The 14,644-nt window shown below is 45.3% G+C and overlaps 1 protein-coding gene across 3 annotated transcripts in view; it reads left to right on the top strand.

The window, feature by feature from the left end:
- Positions 1-14,644, top strand: part of TANGO2 (transport and golgi organization 2 homolog) — a 781,874-nt gene that overhangs the window by 270,297 nt on the left and 496,933 nt on the right. For all 3 annotated transcript variants that reach the window (XM_086942620.1, XM_086942621.1, XM_086942622.1), the window contains exon 3: positions 10,903-11,021. In XM_086942620.1, the coding sequence (XP_086798746.1) occupies positions 10,966-11,021 (56 nt within the window). In that variant the 5' untranslated portion in view covers positions 10,903-10,965. The remainder of the gene's footprint in view (positions 1-10,902; positions 11,022-14,644) is intronic.

Here is a 14,644-nt window from a genome sequence, read left to right as displayed (position 1 = left end):
GTAAAATGCCCTAGTAATCTGCCCCCCTTCTATACTATCCTGGTTGTTTTGATTATAATTGTTAACAATGTGAAAGCAGCAGAGAAAGCTACATCGTATACCTCCCTGAAATACGTGCTTGAACTCTTCGTCCTCTTAGAGTGTAGAAATGCGAATGAATTCTTATTTTTTGTATCATACGTTATGCCGCCATGAGTGCTCTCAAGTTGCAAGGACCCTCCATGCGCCATGTCATTTCTTGCACCCTTCCAGGACCTGATTAGCCTAAAACAACAAAGTCGCCAGATGTCTTGTTCTGAGCCAGTCACAAAGGCCGGGTTTTGGGAGGCAGCAGCATACGCTTGGGGCGCGAGATCAAAGATGCTGGAGAGTTACTTGCAGGCTCATAATGTGCGTCATCCCCATTATTAACAGTCTGAGAATGTGTATGCCTAATAAACCCCACCACTCAGCACCACCACAGCATCACTCAGCACCACCACAGCACTATTCAGCATCACCACAACACCACTCAGCGCCACCACAGCATCACCACAGCATCACTCAGCACCACCACATCATCACTCAGCACCACCACATCATCACTCAGCACCACCCCAGTATCACTCAGCACCACCCCAGCATCACTCAGCACCACCCCAGCATCACTCAGCGCAACCACAGCATCACTCAGCGCGACCACAGCATCACTCAGCGCGACCACAGCATCACTCAGCGCGACCACAGCATCACTCAGCGCGACCACAGCATCACTCAGCGCAATCACAGCATCACTCAGCGCAATCACAGCATCACTCAGCACCACCAGAGCATCACTGGTTCAAATATGTTCTTTCAATGTTTCAAGCTGTTTTCAAGCTTTCACGCTTTACTACAAATCACAATTTTTTTTTAATATTTCACTGGATTTTCGTCACAATAAAAACACTAATCTTCACAAAAGTTATTTACAAAAGTTTAAGTTATTGCCATTGCAAATTAAATAAATTATTTAAGTATTAATTATTTAAAAACATTAAAAGCCATTGTTATTTGTAATATCAATACATCTAAGTCACGTAAATACAAAACATGTTGCATTACAAATGTTATAGGTGTCACATTTGCGAAAGTTATAACTATTGGCATTGTAAATGACAAAGCTATTAATTCAGCTATTTTAAAAAATAACACAAATAAAAAAAAATTCATTTATAAGACCAATAGCTCAAACTTTCCTAATGCGAGCCCTATTGCATTTCCAAAGCTTGTTGTGCCTTTCTGCCATCTGTCCCACTCGGTTTTGTGCCCTTCTGCCCTCTGTCCCACTCGTTTTTGTGCCTTTGTGCCATCTGTCCCACTGGTTTTTGTGCTGCCCTCTGTCCCACTCGTTTTTGTGCCCTTCTGCCCTCTGTTCCACTCGTTTTTGTGCCCTTCTGCCATCTGTCCCACTCGTTTTTGTGTCCTTCTGCCCTCTGTTCCACTCGTTTTTGTGCCCTTCTGCCCTCTGTCCCACTCGTTTTTGTGCTGCCATCTGTCCCACTCGTTTTTGTGCCCTTCTGCCCTCTGTCCCACTCGTTTTTGTGCCCTTCTGCCATCTGTCCCACTCGTTTTTGTGCCCTTCTGCCATCTGTCCCACTCGTTTTTGTGCCCTTCTGCCCTCTGTTCCACTCGTTTTTGTGCCTTTCTGCCATCTGTCCCACTCGTTTTTGTGCCCTTCTACCCTCTGTCCCACTCGTTTTTGTGCCCTTCTGCCCTCTGTCCCACTCGTTTTTTTCCGTGTTTTATGCTCCTCTTGCCTTCTGTTCCGCTCATTTACCCAGCCGCTGTGCCCCCTGCGGCCCCACCCTCCTGACTGCCCACTGTGGCCTTTTGTTTAAATATTGCTGTTAATCAGAGCCCCTTCACTGGCTCCGATTAACTTCAGGGGGTTGTATGGGGTGGGACACCCCACTAATACATTCTCAGCCGGGCCATGGTCTGGCAGTGCAGTCTGGTCCCCTACCTGCAGGAACAGTGACTTAAGCCACCACTGTTGCTGCAGACTGGATAGTGGTGGGTGAGCCAACAAAGAAGCTGGGAGAGAGGGCAGACCCAGCACCGAGACAAGGGTCTGGTTGACTTTTAAGAATCCGTGCACGAAATACAGTAACATTTTTGGCATGTAAATTTTGCAACAAACCTCATCTAGAAATACGATATGGTCACTTAAAAACTGTAAAAGAAAAAAAGAGTATTTCTTTAAAATTGGGAAACGTTTCACCTTTGTACTTCAGAATAATATCACTTCATTGTGAGGCATTTATTAAAAGTTATACTTTTAAAATATGAGCTTAGAAATATTCATACCTCACTCACCCATACGCCAATGCCACTATTGAATCAGAGGCGAGTAATTTCTTATGAATGCCCTGTATGAGGCCGAGATCTTAGTATAGATGGAGCAACATTATGGTGTGTTAAATCAATCAAAAAAGGTTTTGTGCAGCAGACTTCCTGAACTCGTGTATTTGAAGGTGCTCTCGTATGTGAAAATGAAGAAACAGGAGGTTCAGTGAAATAACAATGCAATCTCCATTTTCATTTCTATATAGCTTCATTTTGTAATCCCTAAAGTATTCATTTTTTTTCTATGTGTTGTTTTTCTTAAGGTTTTTCATTCAACATATGATTCTTTTCCCCCCAATATTTGTATTGACCATTTTACATTTTATGATGTGTACGTAGCATAGTAGTCAGAGAGGAATACAACTAGCAGGCGATATAACTATCCAGTCATAGTGCATACAGTATATCGTACCAGTGTTGTAATATGATGCTCAGCATTGTGATTGTAGTTTAGAATGTTAGTATTCAGAACGTTAGTGAGAGAGTTAGGTCAGTTTCTGAAGGGGCTGAGCATGATACAGGCTGCTCCTGGTGGGGTTTGTTATTTATATTCTTATATCATGGGGATGGGTCTGCCAGCTCCATGAGAGACGTGCTTCACATTATGGTCGTGTTATAGGATAACTGGTAAAACCTAGGAACAGCAGTGCTCAGACCAGACCTTATTGGGAAATGTATTTACCAAATCACTCTTTATTTGAACCGGGTCACCTCTAGGCGCCTGGGTGGGTTTCGGATGTGGGTCAGTGTTCATGGCTGGGCAGGAGTGAGAGGTCTGGAGAGGCGTCTGAAGGTAGCGTGAATTTCTCACAGTCGCGGTCAGTTGGTCATAAAGATGTTCTGACATCATGCAGATGCAAACCTCGACCTCTCTAGCACACAAAGCAGTGGTCACGCGTGCCTTTTCTAAATGTGCTTTTATGGAAAAGTATGTGAAAGAAGTCCACAACTGTCCAAATATTGGCAGCGCCAAAGGGAAAATAAATCGCAGAGTTTGTTGGTTGTTTGTGGAGGGAGGTGGTGAAATGAGGACATGAACAGAAGTATGTGCACAAGAAAAGAGTGGCAAGATGGTCTGAAGCGGAAAATGATGATGCAGATGAACAGTTTTCTGAAAGACGTGAGGAGAAAAAGGTAACTGTCTAACAGAATGAGAAAAGAGAATAAAGTGGTGCGAAGGTAAATGGAAGTGATTGACACACTTTGAGCACCATTCACACACAAGAGTAACTGGGCGAAAAAAGAAAGGAGATTAAACCTTTTGGCTTTGACGTGTTAGGGTCAATTGAACAATTAGATTCAACAAAAACCCTGCAAAACGTTTTAGTTATTCATCAGGTACCCTACAAATAAAGGAATCCTTTGGGAATATCTGTAGGTATTTTTATCTTCCCACTCTTTATGTGGATCCTTGCTTATCCAGCCAGATTGTATCTACCCTGGTGTTACAATCTTGCCAGGATGTTAATATGTGGCAGTGATGAAGCATGTCATGATAAAGTGAGTGAGGCGTCTACCAATAAGGTCCCATTGTGCGAAACCTTTACTGTGGCGGAGCATACCTAGTTTTGGCGTGCCCCACAGTGATGTGAGTGGGGTGAGGACTCCCAGCCGAGCGCTCACTGCGAACCATATATATACTGTATGTGCAGTGGGGCTGATCCATGCGTCTTTTTTGTTCTTGTAAAGCACCACCAGGGGTCCGTCTGCCCCAAGAGTGTGCCTGTCAAGCCGGAGGGCTGGTTCCTCCTGTGGGGCATGGAGCCAGTGGTTCACTACTAGAAGTTGTGAGGCCCAATAATACAGTTGCATACTGGGCATGGCGATTCCACCATCGTACCAGCTCCTAGCGAGTTTAGACCAGGCTATGCGGGGGTTTTCCACCCAAGAGGAGTAGTCACACCTCATCCTTGATGGCTATTAAATAGGAGTTTGGGACTGGGGTAGGTGTATTTTGTAGGGCGTACAGGAACTGCGGGAGAGCCATCATCTTGAATAAGGCTGCATGGCCCAGGAGGGTCAGGGGTAGTGCATGCCCGTGTTTTACTTTGTGTTTTTTAAGTCTCAGGAGAGGGGGCACGAGATTTCGCTCGTAGAATTGAGTATGGTCTGGTGTAATGTGGATGCCCAGGTATTTAAAACCGTCTTTCCCAAGTTGTATTGTTACTCCCCTGGGTTGGCGCGGGGGGGGGGGGACCGTGGAGGACAAATGAAGCATATTTCGCCCAGTTAATCATGTAGCCTGAGTATCTGCCATATGATGCAAAGATATCTAATAAACAATTAATTGAGCGGCTGGGGGAGGTCATGTATAGTAATATATCATCTGCGTACAGTGATATACGGTCCTCCCACCCTTCCGTCCTTTGCAGTCCCCGTATCACTGGGTTGTGTCTTATCCAAGTCGCGAGGGGCTCAAGCACCAGGGCAAATAGGAGCGGGGACAGTGGACATTCCTGTCTGGTCCCGCGCCCCAGAGGAAAGTCCTCAGATATGCGTCCATTGACCACTACGTGTGGCATGGGTTGTGTATATAGCAACCGGACCCACGCCAGAAAATTGGGGCCAAAGCCAAAATGTTGCAGCACTGCAAACATAAATGGCCACTCCACCCGATCAAAGCGAATGCTGGCGTCCACCAATAAGATGACTGCCTCTTCTTGAATAGTGAATATTCGGTCCATTACACCGTGGTGCCGTCTTCATTGCTGTATTGCGGCCCGGCATAAAACCGGATTGATCAGGGTGTATTAGAGACATGAGGTGCGGTTGGAGCCAGGAAGCTAGTACTTTTGCTAATATTTTCGCCTCCGCGTTGAGGAGTGGAATTGGACGGAAGAGGTGCAGTCCTAAGGGGGCTTGCCAGGTTTCGGGATCGCCACTAAGGTCGCTATCCTCTGATCCCTGAGGAGTATTCCCTTATCTAAACTGTCTTCATACATTGTTAATAAGTGAGGCCCCAACCTTTCCACTTCTGTTTTGTAGAGTTCCACAGGAATGCCGTTAGGACCTAGTGCTTTGCCTAATTGCAGCCCCCTAAGTGCAGCTGTGATTTTGTCCACCGTGAGTGGCTCTTCCAGGGCGTCGGCATCCTGGGTTGTCTGAGTTGGCAAACGGATATCTTTGAGAAAGGCCAAATTCTCTTTCACCGTGGCGTCTGTGGTGGGTGTGTACACTGCCTCATAATGTTGCGCGAAGGCTGCAACTATGTCTTGTGGGTCTGTTATGCCCTCCCCAGAAGCTAAGTGTAAGTGAGCCACCCAGCAAACAGCACGTTCTTTCTTGTCTAGCCAGGCCAGCAACTTACCGGCCTTGTCCCCCACCTCATAAACCGTGTGTTGCGTTAGTGCTAGAATTCTTGATGAGATTTGTTAACGGTTCTTCCCCATCACAGAGATTTAGCGTGCTTCATTGCCCAATAGGTAGATATGCATGCCCTTCGAAGTCACTAGCCACAGCCCTTGCGAACGGGTGGAAGCTCCACACATCTGTCTACATATGCATCTATGCTACATGGAGTAATTTTGGGAATTTCACGTAACCAGCGTAAAGTGAAATTCCCAAAATAACTTGGCCTAACGCATACCCATAAACCACCTACACAAAGTGAACTTTAATCCTCCCATACACACAAAGTAACCATCACCCCCATGTGTGCACTAATATCCTTCATCCACAGACATTTTCCTTTCACATGCTATTTCCATCCACATTCTCCATTCATCTAGATATCCATCTGTCCATACAAATTTGGCATTCATCAAAACGTAAATTCACGAGCCAAACAGTCACCGAATTGTCCACCAACTTACACCACCATTCAGTTGTCCATTTATTTACTCTTGTGTCAATACAACCTTTCACCCCTCCAAATACATACCAAGACTTGTAAGGGCACCTTCACCCTTTGGGGTATCTCGGTGCTGAATTTAGTAGGTGTTTTTACTCAACCATCCATAATTTCTTTTTTAAAATATATTTCTATAGATTATTTGACATGGAGAAGACATTGGGCTAGATGTAGATAAAAAGGTTTTACCGAGGTTTTACTGATTCTAAAATACCGAATTTTACCGATTCGGTATTTTAGAATCGGTAAAACCTATGCAGGTAATTATTTGGTATTTTTTACCGAATTGTTAAGATTCGGTAATTACCGAATCAGTATTTACCGATTTGGTAATTGCCATTCATTCCTATCGGCTTGGAGGCCCATAGGAATGAATGTCAATTACCGAATCAGTAAATACCGATTCGGTAAAATTGTGAAATAGTCAAGGGTGGCAGGGTGTCACTTTGACACCCTGTTGCACCCCTGATTAGTGCTTGTGTGCCATGTGGCACACATACATGCCCTTAGACATGTATGTGTGCCATATGGCACAGGTGTATATGCACATATTTGCATTTACATAGGAATTCTTTATTTACCACCAACTAATAGTTGGTGGTAAATAACGAATCCTTAAAGCCCTGTAGCACTGTTTACAGTGCTACCTATATTTCAAAATACAGATTCAGTAAATTTACCAAATCGGTAAAATTACTGAATCGGTAATTTTTCATGCCCTACATATCAGTATACAAATACCGGTCGGTAACGGCCGAAAATCGGTATTTTCGGCCGTTAATGACCGGTATTTGGATACCTACATGTGGCCCCTTGTTCCAGCATGACAAAATCAGTAAAAGCATGTGTGGATATTCAATGCAATCATCATGTGCATACAATTGAGCAACCTGTTTCGACTGCAAAGGAGAGGAGAGAATAACCATAATCTGCAACCAGGAACACCAACTATAAAAGTTTAAACTGTGGAGTCTGTATTCAAAAGAGAGGAGGAAAGGAAATACTGCTGATCGTGTGAGCGTCAATGTCCTAAGTAGTAGGTCAGGCCCAAGTGTTGGTATAGAAGCTGTATGCAGTTGCCCCTACTTTGTCGTGTGAGCTTGGGGGCGGGAGGGCAGGGACAAATAGCATATAGGTCTAAGCAAGTGGGGCACCCTGCCGCATCTCTTTTCATGGACGCGATGGGGCAGGCTTCAAAAAGCTTTGGGTAAGGCTGCATATGCTGCTTGGGTCACCTATAGTCCTGAAGGGCGAGGGTAACTCTGGGAGCGGAGGGAGCAGGTGGGGGGTACACCATATGCTGGTAGGTCACGTAGCCACTCATAACCCTCCTGTCGGTATGCATGCATTCTGAGGTAGATATGGTGTCCATTACTAGGGCAGTGTATCCACTTCAAGGTGGGTGTATGTCGTTCTTTGCTTCAGCGTTAGTAAGGGCGACTCCCCCGCTTTCACCACCCGTTCTGGAATCCCTTCTAATCCTAGGGAGCCTAAGGGTGTTCGCATCTGCTTGCGCCCAAGTCTCAACCATTCCTACTTAACCATTTTACTTGTTAAACCATCCATGCACTTACCAGTCCACTGGAACTTAAGTATCAATAGGCATGGGTGTTTGAACTGCTGCTGCAGACTGTGCGGTACCCGTCATCTGAAAGAGGTGGCTTCACAGATTCAACCTGGCCTTTACCTGGTGTGTGATAGTCCGGCTCCTACTGCTGACGTAGTGTCAAGGATGGAAGCTTCCATTGCCCTTACAATGCTGTGTCTGTTGAGCGAAGGAGGGAAGCTTGTACTTCTGCCCATGCTGTACCTGTTTCATGAGGAATGGAAGCCTGCACTGCTAATGGGAAGGTGTACCTGTTGTGTGAGGTGTGCTGTGATGTACTTCTGTGAAGATAGAGCAATTGTCAACTGATGCATGTGCTGCATCTGTTTTGTGATAGAGGCAAACTTGCACTGCGACTGCCTGATATGGGAATGATGCTTGCACTGCTGATGGTGTGCTGTATCTGTTCTGTGAGGGAAGCTCTGCTGTGCCATGTTCCAGAAGCATTAGTCACACCCACTGATGTGCACCTGTCTGTTGGTGCTGGGGGTGGGGTAGGGTGGTGCATCGAGCTGTGGATTTAACCATGATTGTGAGCATTCAATTGGTCTGCCTGTCTTCTTTGAAGATGTGCAGATATACTTGTCACCTTTCTCAGAAAAATATACTGGGCATTTCAGTTTTTTTCTGGGGATGTGGAAAGCCCAGGCATTTGTATTTACATGACAGTTTGTGTAAAATCAACTGTGTTCTTTTTCTTTCACAAAGCATTTCTGCTTCTGTTTCCATTAAAAATATTTTAGGGACAGTCTAGACAACTCTGAAATACTTTCGGCGTGTTTTCAACTTGTATTTGCTGCTGTGTTATTTCAAAGGGGATAGGTAGTGGATTGTGATGAATTTCTGAAATTTGTTTTATGTGACTTGGCATTAAAATACTGGACAGACCAATGGTCACAGTTTCCGTCCAATTACAATAGCTTAGATGGTTACTGCACTTGCTCCAGAGCAATGCATGTAATGTTCGAGCTCATATTTGTAGTCAAATTAAAATAGCTTCGAGGGTCAATGGTTTTGTTACAGGTATCCTTACGTAACCCTTCCGCCCCACTTGCGTCCTTACATTTGTGTCTACCTGAGGCCCCCTCATCTGCAACACAGGGGTGGAGATGGGGTGTTGACTTGGACTCAATGTCTCTCATCCTTGTCCTGCTTCAGACTGGTTCTACTTTTGTCTCCCTTCCTGTCATCACATTATGGTGCTTGTCGCTTGCCAGTGAGCAAGGAAACCACTCCTGGCACCTTCAGTTAGCTTCAAGTCATCCACACGGTTCAGTGTTCATTAAATCATTAGTGTTTCAGATCGAGCCTCGCATATTAGACAGAGTTCCTGTCCCCATCATACGCGTGATACAAATCAAAGTCCTATAGTTGTGTAGGTGCTTTCTCCCTAGGTGGGACAGCCTTTTAAGTTGTTCCCAAGATGAAGTCCTATCATCAAATCAGACATCCTTTGTGAAAATATTAGATGAAACCTACCACATCCAAAAACCCTTGGAACGGCATCAAAGACAATTGATTATGAAAGGTTGCTCTAAAGTTATTAACCGCTTGAAGCTTAGGAATGGACACGTGTGCACACCTCAGTAGAATGAAAGAAATCGCAATGGCCTTCAGCACATGAATCTGTCGCTGTGCATTTCATCCATCTACATTTGTGATATAATTTCTATTTATTCTAATGGGAGAAAGAGAGAGAAAGATGAAGGAACCACTGACTGTGTGTAGATCACCACAGTGTGGGAGAGTTTTATCATCCAGATAGTTTCAAACTTATCTTTCCTGGAGTTTTAGGTGTCTTATGTCGTTACATACTACTATGTTTTTCTGCAGCATTTTCCACTTGTTTGAGACTTTCACTTAACCTTCTCCTTCTGATCCCTTTCTTCTTCCAAGCGTGTTTTGCTGCTGCTGGGCCCTGGACTATTAAAAGGCCAGTTCTCTCTCTCCACCCTAAGCCTGGACTGCTGATGTTAGGCGTGGGCTTATTCTAGCCCGCTCTCTTGTTGCCTGTCTGCCCTACATTAATGGGAGATGGAACTCCACTAGAAAGGATAACATAATCCATACCCTGCGTCAAGTTATCTTACTTTTCCAAATAACTGAAACTAAGGCCCCCTAACTGGGTCGTTGTCACTGTCCAGTGGCCCCAGCCCGTCCTGGTTAGTTGGGATCACTTCCACGCTTGTTGGCTATCTCACACTCACACCCCCTGACGTTGTTGACTAGGTTAAGACCCTGCTCACCGACCGCACTGAGCTCTTATCTGGTCACTGCCCATATACTTTGCATGCTTCTTTCTCCTCTATCAGCAACCACATAGACGTCCATTGGCTGGTTAGCATGATTTTAAACACAAATAAATGCTTTAGGAAGGACCAGTCGGATGGGACCATCCTTTCCCTCGCTTTTGGCAGCCGCGGAAGAAGATGGATGGCATCTAGGACACTCTTCTCCAAGGCTCGGTTAATATTCACCTGTCATTGCCTCTCTTCTGATCACACCATATTAAATTCACATTTAAAGCACGCTGGAAGCTGTGAGAGCGCCCGTGTTTGATGCAGACAAATGTTCCTCATTAAGACAAATGCGCCTTCGGTGCCCTGTTGGTTTTAATGGGAACGGGGGGAGCTTTAAACAGCTGCGCGAGCGGAAGTCGATCCATTGCTGGCTCTTGCAGGCTTTTGGGGCTTCTGATCTTTCCTTAATATCAGAGGTTAGAGATGGAGGGATCTATTGAGAATAACATTTCCAAGCTTTATTTTTATGAGAACAGTCACCATACCTTTCGACAAATGACAACTGCTCCTGCACAGTTAATGATGAACCTGAATTGCTCCAACACTCTGAAGATATGTTTAATTAGCATTTGTTTTTTTCATTTAAGGTCTACGCTTTATATTTTCTGTGCAGTTACCTCTAGCTGAAAGTCCAACAATATAGTTGCATAATATTTTGTTCATTATAGTTATGCATTTGACTCCACCCCCATTGCGCTCGGGAACACCGTTCACATAATGCTTTCGATGCGTTTCGACTGCTGTTTAATATGGGTCTCTCCTGCTCTTTCCACGTGCAGGATCTGGCTCCATAACCTACAACACCCTGATTGGAAGGAGCGTGGACTCCAGAAGCCTCCTCCATGTGCATCATCTTCTTCAAGTTTGACCCGCGACCTGTTTCCAAAAATGCCTACAGGTAATTTGAGTTTTTTCTCAATGAAAATCTCATATTTTGTCTTGCATCATAAACATATAAAATTGCTTGCTAGTGATTCCATCATTGGGTTTAATATGGATCTCATTGTCAGTCACATGTTTCATTTGTCCCAGTTGGATCTATGAATGTCTGTATATGTTTACTGATTTAGCAGAAAGTATCATGACGTGTCCAGCAGATGTCTTCAATATGGTCAAATACCAGGTCATAGGTGGTCTTGATTGAATACTTGAACTAACGTGGAGATTGAGCTTCAACAATTTTGTTTTTTTGTGGGGACGAGGCAAGCTGTGGACATAGGGAAAGCTACAAATACAACAATGGTTCCTCATCAGAGCCACTTGAGTTATGCAGCAATAGAGGACTAAATTGTGTGGTAGGGTTGACTTCATTATGCAACAACAAAATGCAAATTATTCAGGGTAATGCAGCACAATCTGTAGCTACAGTAGTTTGGTCTTTTCTTCTTTTAGCAATGACTAATAGTGTCGGAGCAAAGTGGAACGGCATACGCACCACTTTAATACTTGAAATCCGCAATCAACAACTGAAAGGTGACCAGCGTTCCAAAGGATCTGCCAGTGCTGGGAACCATGTGAAGCAGTATTTGTTTAGAAACTATTGATCCGTTTGAGTTCGGATTTTGTTTTTGTGAGATTTGCAAATTATGCAGCCAATGTTGGATTTTGTGGCAGATGCAGCAAATCCATGATCCTGTGGAAAGCAGACTGGTTGCAAAATCGAAAAAAAACAAAAACCGTGTCCCTGCTTATAATATTACAGCATGGTGCAGTGTGGATCATTCGTTACACTCTTTTCTATTCTCGTTTAGATGGCAATCCAGGGTAATTTATGCTGGGCTGTTTCTAGCAGAGGGCCACCCAGCTTTATAACTAAATGTAATGGTGGTAGTTGTGGACTTTGGCAGGTGAAACAAGGTTCTAGTGGCAACATCAAGAACCTTGTTCATTGATGAGAAGGAACATTAAGGAAGTCCCACTAGTAGGCTCATACAGTAATCTAATCTACTAAGCATTAGTGAGTTGATTAAAACCTTGACAATGTGTTGCAGTTGTCATGGGCTGTTTTTTGTTCTATTGAGAAGTGAATATCATGCTGCTGCGACTGTTGCCGTGATAGACTACTCCATGTGCATAGAAGGATTGAAGAGCGCCTCGAAGGTCCTGGCAAAGGTGATAGTTGAAATACCTTGTGGAAAGTGGATAGAACTTGGCAGGCGAGTTGGTGCAGAGGTAGGGAGCTCAATTTTGGAAGAGTTTAAAATGAGAACTGAAGGCAACCTGAGAACTGAAGGCAACCCAGTGCTGGATAGCCATAAGGTAGTCAAATATGTGTGATTGGATGTAGGAGGAGAGCGTGGGAAAGGAAAATGAGATTTGTGTGTCATAAGTGTAGCGGTTTTAGGAGAAGCCCAAGGATAAGATGTCTGCATACTTTTGGAATGGCCCAACGGCCCTAAGCTTTCACTGATCAACGTATATTCCAGACCAGTGGGTGTCACCGCGGAATCTAAAACAGTTGAGGAACTGTCTTCATTCATATGCTTCATTCCTAGCGGTGCTCCGCTTGTGATTGGGGGCAACCTCAATTGTCACTTCGAGCCACTGGCAGGCCTGGTAGATGGTGGCCTTATGGAGGAGGATGCTCATTTGGCAATACCGTCACTGCAGGCTCCATTCCCTAGGCCATGGACTCCATTGGCGGTCCAAATTATGTCACTAACTCTTAAGCACTCCATTAGGGCGTGCAGTGGGCGCGTCAAATCATATATCTCCCCAAAATGCACTTTTAACAAATTGGGCCATGAGTCTCGCCTGGATTACATATTTGTGGAAAGCCGATTTTGGGCCACAATAAGGGATTTCTCTGTAATTCCACGAAATGATAGCGACCACAATGCCTTAAGCTTAACAATTACCATGCCTGGTGTCGCAAGGGAGACTCTGGATGTCAGTGGTGCCCCGGACCCGAGAATGATCCTAACTAATGGTAGGAGAAAAATAAAGTGGGCGAGAATAGTGAAAAGACCAGAGCGAGTCTCGGAGCTCTATGCTCTAGTCCTCCCTATTCTAGAGGAGATCAGTGCTGTAACTAAGGATGAACGCATTCCTGACTCTCTTTACAAGTTGGGGACCCTATACGATCAGTTAATACGCAAATTGTCAGATGTGTTCTACCCTTGTGCTGTTAAATGCGCAGCAAAGGGTAGCAGGGCCACAGGGTACAACTCCGCCTGCAGAAGAGCAAAGGCCGAACTTGTTTCTGCCATAAAACTTAAGGCTGCTAAGTTAGTAGTACAGACTCTGAGAGCTAACTATAAGCGTGCAATGAAGTACGCAAGAGAGGAATGGGACCATGACAATTGGACTGGTCTATCTAATGCATTGGCAGCTAGAGACCTACGTAAATTCTGGTCTATTGTAAATACAGGCTCGGCAGACCCAGTGGCTACTGTGGAGGTAAATATAGCTGAAAGTGTTTGGGAAGAGCACTTCCGAACCCTCTACGCAGCAGGACCTACTAACATGGAGGGAGATTGAGGGGGGTGCTGCCAGACACTGATTTGCATATCGCCATTGTCTAACCCAGGGTGGTGGAGAGTGCAAAAAAACGATGGATTTGGGCCCAGATCTTTGGACTGGGATGAATGTGTGACATTGATCCACGTTCGGTCCATCACCTGTTTTGTTTGCAATACCGCCATAAGTGCGCTGGGGATGCCCAGACGTGGGTCCCAGGCACTCCACACTACTGGAGTCAAGCTAGCCGGGCTGATGAGAGGTGTTACCTCGAAACCGGTCTGGTCCTCGGATGCTTGATTCCGTTCTGGGAAGGACATGGCTTTTGTAGTTCGGACTGGACTGTTCCCATGGGGCACAGGGTCAGAGCTGATTTGCATATCGCCATTGTCTAACCCAGGGTGGTGTGGAGTGCAAAAAAACGATGGATTTGGGCCCAGATCTTTGGACTGGGATGAATGTGTGACATTGATCCACGTTCGGTCCATCACCTGTTTTGTTTGCAATACCGCCATAAGTGCGCTGGGGATGCCCAGACGTGGGTCCCAGGCACTCCACACTACTGGAGTCAAGCTAGCCGGGCTGATGAGAGGTGTTACCTCGAAACCGGTCTGGTCCTCGGATGCTTGATTCCGTTCTGGGAAGGACATGGCTTTTGTAGTTCGGACTGGACTGTTCCCATGGGGCACAGGGTCAGAGCTGATTTGCATATCGCCATTGTCTAACCCAGGGTGGTGTGGAGTGCAAAAAAACGATGGATTTGGGCCCAGATCTTTGGACTGGGATGAATGTGTGACATTGATCCACGTTCGGTCCATCACCTGTTTTGTTTTGCCAGACCAAACACGGCACTTAGACGCTATTGACTTCTCGGTGAAGGAGGTCACTGATGTAATTACCAAACTGGCTGCGGGGAAAGCCCCGGGGCTGGACAAGCTCCCGGGTGATCTTTTCAAACACCAACCTGCAGTATGGGTCCCGTACCTCTGTTATTTCTAACGCAGTCCTGAGAGGGATGCCAATACCTGGTACTTGGCTAGGCGCAGAGATTATCCCAATCTT

The sequence above is a fragment of the Lissotriton vulgaris genome, chromosome 11 (assembly GCF_964263255.1).
Source record: "Lissotriton vulgaris chromosome 11, aLisVul1.2, whole genome shotgun sequence".
Lineage (NCBI taxonomy): Eukaryota > Metazoa > Chordata > Amphibia > Caudata > Salamandridae > Lissotriton > Lissotriton vulgaris.
The sequence above is the reverse complement of the archived record's forward strand: the minus strand, read 5'-3'. Positions and strand labels throughout refer to the sequence as shown.